The 16,542-nt window shown below is 25.0% G+C and overlaps 7 protein-coding genes across 11 annotated transcripts; 3 read left to right on the top strand and 4 right to left on the bottom strand.

The window, feature by feature from the left end:
• The first annotated feature begins 236 nt into the window (after positions 1 to 236).
• On the top strand, positions 237 to 5,188 carry LOC410239 (trimethylguanosine synthase). Of its 2 annotated transcripts, XM_006562842.3 has the most exons (9): positions 237 to 537; positions 609 to 778; positions 1,004 to 1,139; positions 1,273 to 3,110; positions 3,190 to 3,436; positions 3,508 to 4,111; positions 4,231 to 4,362; positions 4,424 to 4,722; positions 4,827 to 5,188. In XM_006562842.3, the coding sequence occupies exons 3-9, from the start codon at positions 1,083 to 1,085 to the stop codon at positions 4,935 to 4,937; spliced, it is 3,288 nt and encodes a 1,095-aa protein (XP_006562905.1). In that variant the 5' UTR covers positions 237 to 537; positions 609 to 778; positions 1,004 to 1,082; the 3' UTR covers positions 4,938 to 5,188. The 2 variants fall into 2 exon arrangements, with proteins under 2 accessions (XP_006562905.1, XP_006562904.1); XM_006562841.3 differs by lacking the exon at positions 609 to 778 and having other exon boundaries at positions 238 to 537.
• LOC726063 (zinc finger protein 569) lies at positions 4,748 to 9,844 on the bottom strand. 2 transcript variants are annotated; one of them, XM_016914528.2, is made up of 7 exons: positions 9,717 to 9,844; positions 7,933 to 8,572; positions 7,741 to 7,848; positions 7,412 to 7,614; positions 7,165 to 7,340; positions 6,431 to 7,090; positions 4,748 to 6,367 (listed from the first exon to the last, which is right to left on the bottom strand). In XM_016914528.2, the coding sequence occupies exons 2-7, from the start codon at positions 8,503 to 8,505 to the stop codon at positions 6,003 to 6,005; spliced, it is 2,085 nt and encodes a 694-aa protein (XP_016770017.1). In that variant the 5' UTR covers positions 8,506 to 8,572; positions 9,717 to 9,844; the 3' UTR covers positions 4,748 to 6,002. The 2 variants fall into 2 exon arrangements, with proteins under 2 accessions (XP_016770017.1, XP_001121833.2); XM_001121833.5 differs by lacking the exon at positions 9,717 to 9,844 and adding an exon at positions 9,246 to 9,413.
• Positions 9,556 to 11,843, top strand: LOC725880 (small nuclear ribonucleoprotein F). Of its 3 annotated transcripts, none has more exons than XM_026443150.1 (2): positions 9,556 to 9,574; positions 11,460 to 11,777. In XM_026443150.1, exon 2 carries the CDS (start codon positions 11,483 to 11,485, stop codon positions 11,747 to 11,749), a length of 267 nt encoding a protein of 88 aa, XP_026298935.1. In that variant the 5' UTR covers positions 9,556 to 9,574; positions 11,460 to 11,482; the 3' UTR covers positions 11,750 to 11,777. The 3 variants fall into 3 exon arrangements, with proteins under 3 accessions (XP_026298935.1, XP_003250168.1, XP_016770018.1); XM_003250120.4 differs by lacking the exon at positions 9,556 to 9,574 and adding an exon at positions 11,016 to 11,148 and having other exon boundaries at positions 11,460 to 11,843; XM_016914529.2 differs by lacking the exon at positions 9,556 to 9,574 and adding an exon at positions 11,054 to 11,148 and having other exon boundaries at positions 11,422 to 11,777.
• On the bottom strand, positions 9,624 to 11,036 carry LOC410238 (leukocyte receptor cluster member 1). The gene is made up of 3 exons (XM_393720.7): positions 10,794 to 11,036; positions 10,617 to 10,716; positions 9,624 to 10,523 (listed from the first exon to the last, which is right to left on the bottom strand). Exons 1-3 carry the CDS (start codon positions 10,814 to 10,816, stop codon positions 9,720 to 9,722), a joined length of 927 nt encoding a protein of 308 aa, XP_393720.4. The 5' UTR covers positions 10,817 to 11,036; the 3' UTR covers positions 9,624 to 9,719.
• A 28-nt stretch (positions 11,844 to 11,871) lies between the features above and the next one.
• LOC726016 (chromosome transmission fidelity protein 8 homolog) lies at positions 11,872 to 12,509 on the bottom strand. The gene is made up of 2 exons (XM_003250119.4): positions 12,342 to 12,509; positions 11,872 to 12,267 (listed from the first exon to the last, which is right to left on the bottom strand). The coding sequence occupies exons 1-2, from the start codon at positions 12,401 to 12,403 to the stop codon at positions 11,937 to 11,939; spliced, it is 393 nt and encodes a 130-aa protein (XP_003250167.2). The 5' UTR covers positions 12,404 to 12,509; the 3' UTR covers positions 11,872 to 11,936.
• A 440-nt stretch (positions 12,510 to 12,949) lies between these two features.
• On the bottom strand, positions 12,950 to 15,085 carry LOC408301 (type 1 phosphatidylinositol 4,5-bisphosphate 4-phosphatase). Its single transcript, XM_391852.7, has 6 exons — positions 14,791 to 15,085; positions 14,522 to 14,706; positions 14,241 to 14,450; positions 14,023 to 14,163; positions 13,856 to 13,910; positions 12,950 to 13,703 (listed from the first exon to the last, which is right to left on the bottom strand). Exons 1-6 carry the CDS (start codon positions 14,873 to 14,875, stop codon positions 13,618 to 13,620), a joined length of 762 nt encoding a protein of 253 aa, XP_391852.2. The 5' UTR covers positions 14,876 to 15,085; the 3' UTR covers positions 12,950 to 13,617.
• Positions 15,086 to 15,106: 21 nt separating this feature from the next.
• Positions 15,107 to 16,490, top strand: LOC100577466. The gene is made up of 2 exons (XM_006562843.3): positions 15,107 to 15,646; positions 15,741 to 16,490. The coding sequence occupies exons 1-2, from the start codon at positions 15,558 to 15,560 to the stop codon at positions 16,342 to 16,344; spliced, it is 693 nt and encodes a 230-aa protein (XP_006562906.1). The 5' UTR covers positions 15,107 to 15,557; the 3' UTR covers positions 16,345 to 16,490.
• The last annotated feature ends 52 nt before the right edge of the window (positions 16,491 to 16,542 follow it).

Raw genomic sequence — 16,542 nt, 5'->3', positions numbered from 1 at the left:
ATATAAAAATACATAGATGTAATACATAATTTATAAAAAATTTATATACAATATATTATATATAAAATATATTTCTTTTTTTATTATTTGTTCTTGATATGTGACTATAGACAAATTACGATAAATTAATATCTAAAAAATGTTTTTATCTATTCTAACAAAAGAGTATAATTATAATATATAACCTAAATATAATCTTGATAAATATTTCTCGAAAGCAAATTAAATTTAACCAAAAGCAATAGTTATCGATTGAACATTGTAACGTGTTATAATATGATGATAATCAGAAGCAACTTCACGATGGTGTGCTGTTCAAGAAATGGCGGATTGTTTTTACACGGGGGAGTTATAAAAATTTGAGCGTGAGACATGTGGGTGTTGTGACGATTCACGAGCAAGTAGTCAATTAAACACTTCTGTCGGCATGAGTGACCGTTTTTGGGAACCTTTAGCCGAAGTGTACATCGCAAAACAAGCAGAGTCTTCTGACTCTGATAATTACATTTATTGTCTTTGCAGCAGAGTATTTATTCGGTAAATACACTTTCAAAAATATGAGTCACTTATTCGATCAAATATCGCAATTTCATTTCTATATTCTATAGCCGTAGCATACTTATTATTTCTTGGAAAATTGAAGTTAGTACTTGCTTATCGATCAGTGGTGTGACACATGACCTAACCTTGACACCCACTCAAATACGAGCTAGGTCATAATATATTTTTTGAAAATTTTATTCAATTTTTTCTTTATTCAACATCTGTTAACAACATGGTAATATTATTTTTCTAACAAATATATTTACAAGGAATTTTTCAACTTTTAAATGTTTGTTTTTTTATTTATGAAATAAGTGTAATCAAAAATAAACAATTTGTATCACATGAAATAATCATATTTTTATATTAATTAAATTTTTTTTATTTTTTATAAGATAAATTTAATACAAGAATAATATAATATATATGTTTTTATTAATGAATTTTATTTTATTTTTAGAAATCCAGAAGTTTATACAGTCCTTGCTCTAGAGGATGGTAGTGAAGATGAAGATGTTGAAGGTGATTGTGTTGAAGAAATGTTAGACCTTCATAAAAGGTCTATAATAGAAACACAATCTATTGAAAAACATGATGTAAGAATGTTTTTGCTTTATTTTATTTATTATAAGTTATTTTCAGTTAGTCCAGTGTAATTTGATATATGTATCAAATTTTTGTATTGAATAATATTTGAACGAAAGCATATTTTTTCTTCCTTAAAATTAGGAAGAACCAGTGAGCTGTTACTGCAGTGCATCACACACAGACAACAATTATTCCACAGATGAACATGACTCTGTTCGTGATTCGGCTCATCGTCCTACTGCACATTCCCTCACGCAAAAATTGGGTCTGCATCAATCAGATTCAGGTGCAGATCTATCTGAATATCATGATCAACATGAGGCTAAAAGCATACAAAACTTATTGGCATCATATGGAAAGACTTTTCAAACTACAGAGACTGAACTGGAAGATGAATTTGATAAAGTGAATATACTTGTACAGCACCAAGAAGATAAAGACTTAAAATTTGAATCTAAAATAATAAACATTCACTCATCAGATCATCTTACAAATAGTATCGAAGTTTTAAGTTATGATCCATCCATTTGTAATGAAAATGAATTTCATATAGAAAATCCATTATGTAATTTAGAAGACAAAGATTTTGAGATACATAATATATTTAAAAATGTTTCTTTGAATGATGGTACATCACAATCTTATAAAGAAGATGTTACACTTAAATACAAGTGTGATCATAAATCTCGTGATTATCCATATTATTCTATGTACTCTAAAACTAAGAGTATAATGGATATTGCATGGGAAAAATATTGGTCTGAAAATGGTGAACGCATAATTTGGACAACTTGGATTAGAAAATATGCAGATTATATAAATCCAGAATATTTACAACAAAATGTACATTTAATAAGTGACGAAAAATTAGAAATGAAAGAAGCTATTGAAAAATTTTCAGAACAAAATACATGTTTTCCTAGTCAAGCACATAGAAATTGTGAACTTGATCGCTCAAATTTTGAAGGAATATTTAGCAAAACTAATAATATTGATGACAATGAAATAAAAGTAAAAGATACATATAGTATTAATTTTTCGTTCGATGATGTAAGTAAACAAGAAGTAAGTGATAAAGATGCAGAAGATAATAGAAAAAAATTAACAAATTTCGAAACATCACCAGAAACTGGAGATGGTTGGAATCCATTAAGTCCATTTAGTATGGAAGAAAGTTATAATCAGCAATCTAATGCAGAAGATGAAAGACTTTTAACAAGATGTGATTCTATTAATGAGTCAATAGCAAAGACAAATGCAACATCAGATTCTATGACAAATGTTACAAAAATGACTCTTACTAGTTCTAGTTGTGACTCCATTTCTACAAATTCATCTAGTCTCATCAGTTCTGTAACAAGTTCCATTGAAAGCAATATAACAAATACGAGTTCTGATCAAGAATATGCTCCAGAAGATACTGATAAATATTGGCAACATTTATGGAAAGAAAATTTCCAAATAGAATATCAAAATCATTATAAATTATTTATAGAAAAATACAAAAGGGAGCAATCTGAGATTATGAGTGATCAAAATTATAATCAGGAACATAATGATATAGATATGAAAGAACAAGAAAGTGATGAAAGTATAGACCAAGACTTTACACAGAAAGAAATAGATACTCCTAATAAAATTAATATTTCTGAAAGTAAAAATGCATCTAATAAAAATTTTTCTTATGCTAAAAAAGAAAAAACAAAAAAGAAACGATTAATTATGGAATCAGTGGGAATGCTTATTCAAAATTTAATAGTAAAATCAATAGAAAATGAACCTAATTCAGATAAAAATGAAAAAATTAATGAAATGGAATGTTCACAAGAAGTTGAGCAGGAAATTAATCAAACTTTAGTCATACAGAATGAAAATAGCACAATTATTTCTAATGATAACAGTAGTGTTAAAAAAAAATATCCTAATGGAGGAGATGGAGATGATCCTAATGAAGATAAACCTATAATATTAAAACGAAGGTATAATATATATATCGCGTTATAAATTGTTTTTAATTTTTTAATACAATAATATTAATACAATAATATTTTTTTTTAGTCATGAAGCTGAATATGAGGAGACAGGAGAAGGTTTAGAATCGGTAAAAAAAGCATTTTCATTGATGGGATATACTTTCAACGAAAATTATGAGCAATCAAATTTCCAAGGAGAAGTAGTATATAGAAAAAAAAATATTAGGTTACAAAATAGACAATTAAAAATGAAATATTATAGATCCAAGCCAGCAAATAAGCATATATACTTTGATGATAATGGAGTGGAAATTACTAACACTATAGACAAAGTAAATAAAATTTTTCATAAAGCAAAAACATACATAGATAGACTTTATTTTTATTTTATTTTATTTTGCAGGTGAAACATTATTTATCATATTGTCCTGTTTTGCCATCAGCAACAACAGAATCACAACCCTCTGAAAAAGGTTCCTACACAGCACAATTTACATCAAGTTCTGATGATGAATGTGATCGTAGTCTTAAGAAAAAATTGCAAACAAAACGATTTGTATTTAGTAAACCAAGCACAAGTTCAATAGATTCAGGAGCAGATAAAAAACAATTTAATGATGTTCATGATACATTAAACATATTTGATAATAAGAATGATGTTTTTCAAAGTATCAAAAATGATAATATATACTTTGATCAAGATGAAACGAGTGATTCTACAAAATGTGTATCAGAAGATCATTTTCCTGAACAAGATAATGAAAACTTTGATGCATTAAATATCGATATGGATATAGATGAAAATCATAGTAACAACGAAATACAAAATATGAAATTATCAGATGAAGATAGTATAAAAAAAACCTTAAAGAAAAAACGAAAGAAACAATCTAAAAGAAATATAAGCCTTCCAATAGAAATAGATAATGATAAAACTTTAATAAAATATTGGTTAAAAAGATATCGTCTATTTAGCAAATTTGATCAAGGCATTAAATTGGATCGTGGTATGTTCTTTAATATTGTATATATGAAAATTTATTTTAAATTTATATTGAAAGATATATTTACCAGCATGTATATATCAGTAATCTTTTAATTTTTATAATAAAATATTTGTTTATAGAAAGTTGGTTTTCCGTAACACCAGAAAAAATTGCCGAGCATATAGCCGAAAGATGCAAATGCGATACCATAATTGATGCATTTTGCGGTGCAGGAGGAAATGCTATACAATTTGCTTTCACGTGTGAAAGAGGTATGTTCATTTATATATAAATAGTTAATACATAAATTCATAATACTTTTTTTTTTCACAGTATTAGCGATAGATATAGATCCAGTTAAAATCGAACTCGCTCGAAATAATGCTCGAATTTATGGTGTTGATGACAGAATAGAATTTATTGTTGGAGATTTCTTTACACTCGCATCAAAGTTAATCGCAGATGTTGTATTTCTAAGTCCACCATGGGGAGGACCAGGATATGCTAAGAATGAAACTTTTGATCTCAATAACATTATGCATCCCATTGGTGGAGAAAATTTATTTAATATAGCAAGAAAAATCACAGATCATGTGGCCTACTTTCTACCTAGAAATGTAGATACTATGCAGGTAAATTTTCATAAAATTCAAAAAATTTCGATATTCTATATTATTTTATAATATATTCTACAATAATTGCTTTGTCGTTTTTATACACATATACAAATTTACAGCTTGCCATGTTAGCCGGAGTAGGTGGTGGTGTAGAAGTGGAGCAGAACTTTCTGGACAAAAAGTTAATAGCTTTAACGGCATATTATGGCGAACTGCCCAGGGACTGTTAGTTGTGATATGATGTGTAATTTACGAGAAGATCCGTAACAGCTGCTTAAAAAAAGGAACTTCTCACATTTTATGGATAATTAGCTGTAAATAATAACTCGTATCAATTTGCTTAGGCTATTCTGAAAAGCAGTATTTTTTATTTCATTTCACATTTTTTTTTTACAAAATGCATATAAAACGCCGTTATATACTATAATTTACTTAGCTATTTTTTAAACTTTCTATTGAATTTTTAAAAAATATGTTTACATGACACATTAGTTACCATTTTCACAAATCTCGCACTTAAGCAAATTGATACCCAAATTTCAATTTGTGAGACATATTTGTGAAATCCAATAATTAATATGTAAAATCTTTTAAAAGAATCATAAATTCAATCTTCCATAGCAATAAGTATTATTTTTACCTGATGATTAATTAAGTCAAAAAGACTAGAGAATTTTTCTTTAGTCCATCATGTAAAATATTATTTTAATCATATTGTAAACTATACGAAACATTGTAATTTACATTTTATATAACGGTTTCCAGATTATTATTTTACAATTTTTATGTACACTTCTACTAATTTCCTATTAATTATCAATAAATACATTCAAAATCTTAAATGTGTTTTAATATATAATAAATTATATCCATAATAAAATTTAAAATAAAAAATCTCAAAATTAGTTTCTTTCAATCATAAAAACTTATTTTAGAGCAAAATAAAGCTTTTTTTGAACAAATATGAACGTAGAATCATCAATTGCGATTAATTGATTGAAAATATACATACTTCCGTTTCTTTAAAATAATGTACAAAATTTAATTTTTTTAAACAAAACATTCGAATTATTAAATTTGTTTTTGCAGATATAATATACAATTCCAAAAATAGTATCACAATTATGATTTAAAAAATTAATACATTAATTCTAGCATTTCTTTAAAAAAGAACAAGTTGATTCTCATACCTTCTAAGTAACGCGTGACTAGCATTTCTTCAATTATTTTTGAAGTATAAATTTCTGGTTGTTTTTAAATGTATAGAAATATTTTTCTTAACATATTTTATATTTTCATGTATCAACATTAATTGTTGTTGCACCTGATTCTTCAGGTTCTGCAGGAATAGTTATACCACCAGTATCTATACTTTCTTCTTCCTCCCTTGGAATTTTTAAAAAACAATGCATTGTTTCTTCATCTTCTTGTTCAATTGTTGAATTATTTTTAGTTTCATTTTCTCTTGTTGGCAGTGAACCTTCAAGATGTTTTGATGGTATCTGTATTGTAATTGTTTGTGATGTACCATCTGCAGATGTTGAGGAAGACATTAAGTTTGCTTCTAAAGTATCTCCCACTTTTGAAAAGGCACCTAAGCAACTATAAATTAATTGTGCCGCTGCGATATTACCAGGAAAAACTTCAACATTTTCACTATCTAAAAAAAGTTATACTATTGTATAGTGATATTTACATACGATAATAAAAAAACGGAATTTACCTTTCTTTTGCATATTTGCTTTAATTAATCCTTTTTCATGATCTCTTACATGTTGTATATAACTTTGATTTTTAACAGTTTTAAAAGGACAAAGATCACATGTAAATAAACCAGACAATAAGGGATGTCTAGATTTTAAATGATTTTTATAACTACTACTTTGTATTGCAGTGTAAGAACAATGAGGACATTTATAAGGTCTAAAACCTGTATGTTGCATAATATGACGTCGCAATGTATTGTGATCTCCAGTTTTGTATTCACAAAGTTCACAACTAAATGGTTTATCGCCAGTATGTTGCCGTAAATGCATTTGCAACATTGCTTTTCTAGCACTAGAATGCCCACAAACATTACAAACATAAGGTCGTAGTTTTGAATGTACTGCTTGAATATGACTTTTTAAACATTTGGAATTTGCATAAGTCTTTCCACACATATCACATTTTTTCGATGTGTACCACCGAGTTACTTCCAATGTTTTACGATCCAAATGCATAACTCTATGATTACGCAATTGACTGGCTTGTTTAAAACATTTACCGCATTCTGAACATTCATACTCACGAGTTTCACTATGGACACGCATGTGAGTTAAAAGTTTCACCATTGTAGCACTTTTATATGCTTTACATATTTTACAAGTAAATAAACCTATATCTAAAAAAAAAAAAAATTTAATAATAAATATAATTTAATGTATTATTATTCAAATATTGATATAAGATATTTACCAATTTGATGTTTTTTCCATAAATGTAAACTGCATTGTCTCCACTTGGTAAATTTCATATCACGGCAAACGGTACATTTAAATGCAGTTCCGTTTTGTGATTCTGTATGACAAAGAGAATGTTGTTGCATTGTTTCTTCTGTAGAAAATTTATATGGACATCCTCGATATGAACACCTAATAAAATTTATAAATAAGTAAGTGAAATATATATGCTTTTAAAATTCTTATAATAAAGATATACATACTTTATATTTCTTTCCATTAATTCAATCATTTTTTTATTGAGCATATATTCAGAATTTAAAGGTTTTTGAATCTTAACTTGACGTTTTATATCATTATTTTCAACACTCTGTCCTATACACTCTAATAATCCGGAATCTTTTGAATCATCTGTTATATTTTCTTTACCACCTTTATTGGCACCTGTGTCTGTTAATTGATGATCCTAAAATAAAATATTATTATAATTATTTTTATTTATTTTTTTTTTGTTTTCTATTAATATTATACATATTATATATTTTTTGTTTTTTATATATAAGAAAATGTTCAAAAAATGTTAAATAATTACATTTATCATATGCTCTTTACAATCTTCAATAGAAGGAAAACAATTAGAACATTCTCCACACATATATAATAATTTTACTTCATCTATATTTTTAGATTCTTCTTTTACCTATAAAATTTATATTATTGTAATATCAATTTTGTATTGTAATATCAAATGTTTATAAATAAAAAAATTAATTTTAAAACTCACCTCTATATCCATTTTAGGATTTACATGTGTTTTTTGAAAGTGATGTAATAATTGTGTTTTATCTTGAGTAGTATAAGTACAGATTTTACATTTGAATGCTGTTACAACTTCTACAAAATCATTAGCATTTACATTATGTTTTTCCATAATTAAATTCTTTTCATTCTGTCCCACGATAATTTCATACTGTTCTTGAGAATGTTCATCAATATTTTCAATTATTAATCCTTCATTAGTAATAAACTGTGATTCATAATTATCATCTTCTTTAGCCAATAACACTGTTTTATTTTGAGATTCATTATCATCTATTATTTGATTAAAATCTAATTCTTGTAATTCTCCATTTTGAAATGCATAAACCTGACCATCTAAGCAAATTAAAGAAATTGATTCATCCTCTTTTGCTACTTGTGATTCATCTATAATATTTATTGTACTTTGCTCTTGATTAGTTGATGCAATTTTTGTTATATCTATAGCTGGATCTGATACAGTTTGCAAAATATATCTAGTGCCATTTATTTCATAACTTAGATATGAAGAATCTTCAACATTTCTTTCTTCATTCATGGTGATTATATTTAATTAAATCATATCGTAAAAGTACTTGATATTTAAATTAATAGTAACATTTTGCCTATAATACAAATATAAATATTAGTATTTACAAATAAAAAGTTAAAAATTTATTTTTAATTGTAAAAAGTTCTTAAATTAAAAATATAATTTATAAATAAAAATTTAAAATTATAGAATAATAATATACTTATATTTGAATAAATAAAAATATTATATAAAAAGTGAAGATATTATATTAGAGGTTATATATAAAGAATAATATAGTAGTAAAGATATAAAAAGGTTATTTTAAAATTGATTGTTTACTTGAATTATACATTACCTTTATTACAGATATTTTATAAACTATAATAAACGTAGATATTTTATATTTAAAATATGTACAAAATAAATACATTATTTATATTAATATTTTTAAAGTGCCAATGTTTATATAAATTAGTGAAGAGGTTATCTTAAGGTCGATTTGTAACATGACTTAAAAATGTAATTTTTCTTACAACAATTGAAGTCAATTTATTATATTTCTTAGATGTAAAATAGAAACTTTTATAAATTGTCATTTCTTTGTAATTAAGTACATTCACAGCTGTTCAAATTCGAAAATCACGTTATCACAAAAGTAACTCGCGCGTTCTACAAGGCTGGTTGGAAATTTCAAATAGGACTTTAATTTTACCTTGAATGGAAATAATTAATATATATATATATAAGTAAAAAGTATTACTTACGAGCAGAGAATTTAAGTCAAGTGATGAACAAGAATACTGAAAAAATGACATAAACGTCAAATTTTAATACATTATCCATGAGACCCGTGATATTCCACCATCTTGTATCACGTGATACCGCGGAATTTAGCATAATTTAGTAAATTTACGAGGGATATCTGGTATTTCATTCAATAACGATTTAAATATCTTTTCTTTTTTATTTGTATTTTATTGCACTTTATAAAATAAAAATACTTTTGGGATATTCCATAATGAATTATATCTTATTTAACAACTGAATTATTATTATTTTATTGTTAGTATCAACAATTGGACAAAGATTCTATGTAAGTTATATCTGTATATATATGTATATATATGCATGTATGTAATTGTATATTGATATTTACATAATTGTAATAAAAAATAAATAACAATTTCAACATAAAAATATTTAGTTCATAATTATAATAATAAAAACGAACTTACATTTTATTGTTCTCTCATTAGATGCATATTAGGGGTTCTTTCAGCATTTTGTCTAGCAATTTCAGGAAAAAATTGTGAATTATATTTTTGTTTAATAGTAGATTTAGGGGGAGTTTTTGGAGTTATTGTTGGAACTGGATCTCCTCTTAATTTAGCCAATAAAGCTTCTGTTCTTAATTTTTCACTCTGTTCTCTTAACAATCTTTCTTCTCTCAATTTTTGTATATCTATATTTGGTTTTTCTACTGTTTGTTTTTCTTTATTTCTATATTTTTCTTTCTTATGTTTTTTAGATTTTTTATGTTTATGTTTTTTTAAATATGTTTTATGATCTGAATTATATTCATCTAGATTATCTTTTTTTCTTTTAACAGATTCTGATTTAATTTTTGAAGATTTTTCTATAGAGGTACTTCCCATAATGTTCAAATATTTTTGAATATCATGAATAGGATCATCCAATAATTTTTTTTTAATTTGTACTTCTACATCTTTCTCAGTGTCTCTTAATCTTTTAGGTAATTCTTCGTACCAACATTTTTTACCTGTTGCTTCATTAGTATCTTGTCCAAGATATGTAAGATAACCAATTTGTTTTTCATATTTTTCTTTCTCTTCTTTTTTCTCTCTTTCATGTTCAACATTAGGTTTATTATAATCAAGTTTTCCTTCTTCTAATTCAGCAAAAAAATTAACATGATTCCATTTTGAAGAAGAGGCATTTGTTGTACTTTTTATTGCCTCTGTTCGTCCATCATATTTTGATCTAGCTTTTTCTCTCAAAAGATTAATTCTAGCTTCAGCTTCCTAATAGAAAGTTAACAAATCCCATGATCACATAATCAATTAATAATTAATTAATAATTAACAATAATTTTCTTTGTTTTCATTTATACTTACTGCTTTTTCAGCTCGTTCTTGTTTAATTTTTTCTTCTTCTGCAGCTTTTGCTTCATCCCGCCGTACGCGAGCAATATTTTCCTTAGTACGTACATGCCACCTAAAAAAAATAATATATATAATTTTGATAGATATAAAATATTAACGTTATTAGATATGAATTACTTTTAATTATACCTTTTCTTCGGTAAAATATTCATTTTCAATTATAATTGCTTCCAAGAAGTATAAATTTCTTATTATAAACAAATTAAAATAAGATATCTTTTTATAACTTTATTTTTTTAATTTTATTAAATTTATTAAATCTTTTGATTAAATCGTATAATATATACGTAAAATTAGATAAATAATGTAAAATCTATAATACAAAATATTTCAAAAGTTATAGGCGTTTTTGACAAGTTTAGGTTATTTTCCTATAGTAACAGCCATTTCTAATACAATAGACCGCATGAAACTAAAGCATCGTGTTTTTTTAAGAGTTTAAGGGAGATCAAAATTTCTTCTTTCAATATTATTTTTTAAACATGTAAGTACAAATTTGTATGAAATTTTTTGTTATGAATAACAAATAATTTCATAAATTAAATAAAATTTAAATTATAGGTTTTTATAATATTTTCAATATTTATACATAAACTTAACCTTAAGATTAAATATCATATTTATTAAATTTTTTTGTTATTTTTAAGTTTTAATCAGATTGTTATTTTTTTATCCTTATTTAAATTATTAAATAATTCTTGTAATGTATTATATATTATAATTATTTTTTTATTATATTATTATATTAAATTTTTAGATATTTCTAACATGTACATTGTGTAATATTTTTCGTAGAAATTAAAGAAAAATACAACACAATGGCTGCTACAATGCCAATAAATCCAAAACCATTTTTAAATGGTTTAACAGGTAAACCTGTTATGGTAAAATTAAAATGGGGTCACGAATATAAAGGTTATCTTGTTTCTGTCGATGGATATATGAACTTACAATTAGCTAATACAGAGGAACATATAGATGGAAATTGTACTGGCAATCTTGGTGAAGTTTTAATCAGATGTAATAATGTAATGTATATAAGAGGTGTAGAAGAAGAAGATGAAGAAGGAGAAATGAAGGATTAGATTTTATAATGTTTATACATTAATTTAAAATAATGTTTATTTTTAAGTAAGATTAATTGTCTAAAAAATAATAAAATTATGTTTTTTAAATATATGTAAATTTATTTATTAATAATTATAACATTTAATTTATACAAAATCTATAAAAACAATTGTTTCATTTAGATACCACTTTTTTTTATTATGTTTAATTACCTTTTGGAACATTTGTTATGATAGGTTTTGGTCTTGATTTAAAAATTAATTTCTTTTTTACGATTGCTGTAACAATATATTCCGTTTTTTTTTCAGAAGTACCAGTATTATCAATTACTTCATTATTTTTTTTAGTTAAAACTGCAAAAGGTTTTGAAAGTTCCATTTCTTTTCCATGTAATACATGAATCCCAATTATAAGTATAGGCATACCAGATTTTGAAAAATGCAAATCTCCGATATATTTATTTGTGACGTCCACAGATTGAAATTTTAAATCACCTTGTAATTCAATAATAGCCCATTCTTCAATTTCTCCATCTCTACAAAATAATAAAAACTCATTATTTGTATCTAATATTAAAATTGATTAATATTTTTTAATAATAAATAATACTTTTTTATTGGTATTATCATACTATGTTTTGGCGGTAAGCAACATTTACATACATGTAACATGTATGTAGTGTATAAATGTATAAAGTTACTAGATATTAGATAAAAGCTTAAGTCAAGTTTACAACAAGAATGAATGAACTAACTATATTTTAACAATTACTATTTATTGTCAAAGAATTAGGTTTAAATTTTAAGGTTTAAAAATATTGTTAAGATTATAAAAAGCATTACATAAATAATTTTGTAAACAAGAACGTTACAAAATGAAAAGAATGAATTATTATTTTTTTTTTTATATAATGAATCAATTAATTATAATAACATCACATATTTTATATACTTACATATTTTTACATATCTTACGCTGTAAAAATGTACATACTGAAATACGTATATAAGACTAAAATTCTAATTTTAATTTATTTTTATTTTATATATATCATGTCTGAAAAGGGCAATTTATCTGTTGTAATTTGATAATTAAAATTTTAGTTGATTATCAAAAATTAAATTCTTACAAATTACTTTTTTTTTAAAAAAGATGTTATGCGAAAATAATTTAATAATTTTGATTATGCAATGGTAATAAAATAGATAGTAACATTCTCAACATATATATTTTATATAATTTTACTTGCATGTCAAATAATACATAAATTCAAAAATGTCTTTCAAAACATTATATTTTTTTAAAAAGATATTCATATGACAATGCAAGTTCATAATTGCAAACATAATATATAGCTATATGTATAGCTGTTTACAATTGGAATAATATTCATGCAAGAATGTTTTATTTGCATATATATCTATGTGCATTTTGTATATTTACTGCAATGTAGAAAGCATATATAGTATATTTTCATTCAAATATGAAAACAATATAATGGGGTTGTTGTCTTGGTCCTGTGCTTGTACATATAAAAGTGCAGAGGAACAATCCTTTGTTTTTAAAATGGATACCCCATTCTTTTCTAGTACTTTTTATGTTTTTGTGATGTATTATCTTATATGAGAAAGTGTCATATATTTATTACACATTCTCTTTGTCCGTAACATGTACATCTGCATATGTATATGTAAGAATGTTGCATATTAGCAATAAAAACTTACATATGCATGTGTAAGGATGTATATATCTACCAAGTATTGTCCCAACAGGACTTATATGTCATTTTATTACTATAAACATTTGATCTAAATATATTATTATACGACATAGATGTTAGAGGAATTGATTTTAAAATATCAGCAATTGATTGTCATTTAGGATATTACATAGGACCTTCTATCATACTAATTTTCATTGTACAGTAATAAATGCTGCGTCCCAAACACAAAAGTGCCAGGAGAAATGCACCTGAAAATAAAATTTAAAAAAAAGCTAAATAAATAATTTATTACTTTAATAATATTTAAAAATATATATCCGTATATTTGAGATATTTTATATTCTATATTTATTTGATAATTGAAATTATTGAAATTATAAAAAGATTTTCTTACACTTACCAACATAAGCAACATAAATTCCACCACTAGTTTTCACATATGTATGTGTTCCAACCTGAAAATAAAAAAAATACTAATTATAATTTGTTTTAAAACATATATAAATTATTTTAAATAATTATTACATAATTTTATGAATATAAAATGATATAAAAATATATACTTACAGTCACAGCTATTGCAATTACTAAGGCTATTATTCCAACAATAATGAATGCAATACCTCGACCCCTAGCAAAATCTGGTCCAACAGAAGATATTTTTCGGCAATGTGGACATCGAGCCAAAGCATTATTCAAGGTATTAAACTAAAAAATGTAATAATATATGTATTAATTATAATGAAATTATATCAAAATATATAATTTTTTATTTAATTTCTTACCAAAAATGTATCATGACAATGAGCACAGCATACCCTACACATTCCAGGCATAGATAAAACAGGTGGTGTAATTGGACTTGGAGCAAGATTAATAATACGTTTACAGTTTGGCCTTGGACAAGCAATACGTTGTGAAGAACTCTTACATATTAATAAACAATTACATGGGCAACGAACATATTTCTTTCCAGGTGGTGCATTTCTTATGGGCTAAAAAATATTTATTAGTCTTAATTTTAATATGAAGTTTTGCAGTGAATTAAATTATTTTGAGAACGTACTGTAGCTTCATTGCATTGACAACATTTGACAACATGTTGGTCTCTTTTACCAGAAATATCTATCATAGCCTGACAAACTCTACAAGTAACCATAGGCATTCCACATTGATTGCCTGATTCATATGGAGGTGGTACTTCATCAGGACCTATTGCAGATACTGTACTGACTGTTGATTCAGCTTCATCTACAGTAGAATGTTATCGGTAACAATAAGCAATCGGATTAAATAAATTTAATTCTTTCGTGAACAAGATTATGTATTATTTACCTACGAAATCGCTGGCATGTGAACTATAAGTGACATTTTCGTTTTTTAATAATGGTTGTCGTTCACCCTTCTTCCCGTCTCCCATGTCGATCTATTAATTTACCCTTTAATGACAACAATTTATTTAAAGTATTGTTTGACAGTACTCCCGGTGCTTCGATGACAAGGATGACAAAATAAAAATTTTTCTAAAATCTTCCCTGGTTCTGCCTGCTTATAGAGTAGAAACTATCTGTTGGAATATATATATACTGTATTATTATATTATAGATCTTTAACGGATTAGTTTAGGAATTCTACAGCCACCTCAGCATTTTCATATGTTGGCTATCCTGTTACTCAATAGTAGTGACGTCTCGTGATAGTACTTAGAGGTTATTTTTCCTTTTTTTTTTGCTTTTCTAACGACGACAAAAGTGTTATTAATAAGTGTAGTGATATTGTAAAAATCAAGAATTTTTCAAAGTACTAACGCGATACATTTATAAAACATAAAACCATTGTTATTGTCTACTATTTCGACATATTTTTTAATACAATTTGATCAGTTCCACTTCTTAAAACACGCTTTTTTCTATACTATACAAGAAAATAAAATATCGCATTGTTGAAGCGGAAATATTTGATCATCGAAAATATATTATCTATATATAAACTATATGTAGATTTATTCGAATGATACTTTCATAATATCGCTAATAAAATATTGCTTTATTTTTGATATATTTTATCTTGTGTATGTGAGTGTATGTTTGTAAACAAGATATATGGAGAGAATAACACATTTATGGAATGTGAATCAATTTATTACAAAATTAAATTGTTCACAAAGTAGAAATTTGCAAACGTTTTATATGTAAGTTATATTTTATTTATTAATTTATTTTAAGAAAATAAATTAAGTTAAATGTGAATATAAGTTGAATTTATATAATATTATATTACTATAGAGAAAAATGTAAAAAATTTAGTCATGGAATACATTTGTCATCCCAAAATTTTGGTCCTTCGGTAATGTGTATATATTGTGGATCACTTTGGAACACAATAAATTATACTGTTCGAATATCACGAGGTAAACCACTTTCAAAATCCATTAAAAAAATTATACATTCTATGAATAATAGTGAAAAAAGAATACCCAAAGTTCAGAGAACTTTAGTGAAAAAATGTTTAAAAAATAAAATGAATAAATTAATACTTAAATGTTCAGTTTGTTTAAAAAATACTGAAATATCTCTTAATAAACCCCAAAAAGAAAAAGTACAAAAAATTACTTCAGAAAATATTCAAAGTTCAAAGAAGAAGAAAAAGAAGAGAATCAAGGATAAGACTGCTGGTTTAAACATTTCTGGAATTTCAAGCTTAGATGCAAAAGATGTTACAAAAGAATTAAAAGAAAAAAACGAAGAAATGGAAAATATTAAAAATTTGATCACACCAAATCAAAAGTTAAAAAAATTAAATATAAAAAGACTAAAAGATATTGTGAATGAACCTGCAACATCTCGAAAAAGGAGGAGTTTACATAATTTTTTAACAGAACTTTGTTGAAAATAATTTATTGTTAAAGTATCTTATAAAATTTTCTATAAACACAAAATCTTTTATTACATAAAAAACATTTATCACGCTCTATTTATATATGTATTTATATATATATATATAAAGAAAGTAAAGAAACTAGAAGAATTAATATTTAGATTTCAAATCCTATTTTTTAAAAGACTTATTATTTTTTTACATTAAATA

Source organism: Apis mellifera, linkage group LG10, assembly GCF_003254395.2.
Source record: "Apis mellifera strain DH4 linkage group LG10, Amel_HAv3.1, whole genome shotgun sequence".
NCBI lineage: Eukaryota > Metazoa > Arthropoda > Insecta > Hymenoptera > Apidae > Apis > Apis mellifera.
The sequence above is the reverse complement of the archived record's forward strand: the minus strand, read 5'-3'. Positions and strand labels throughout refer to the sequence as shown.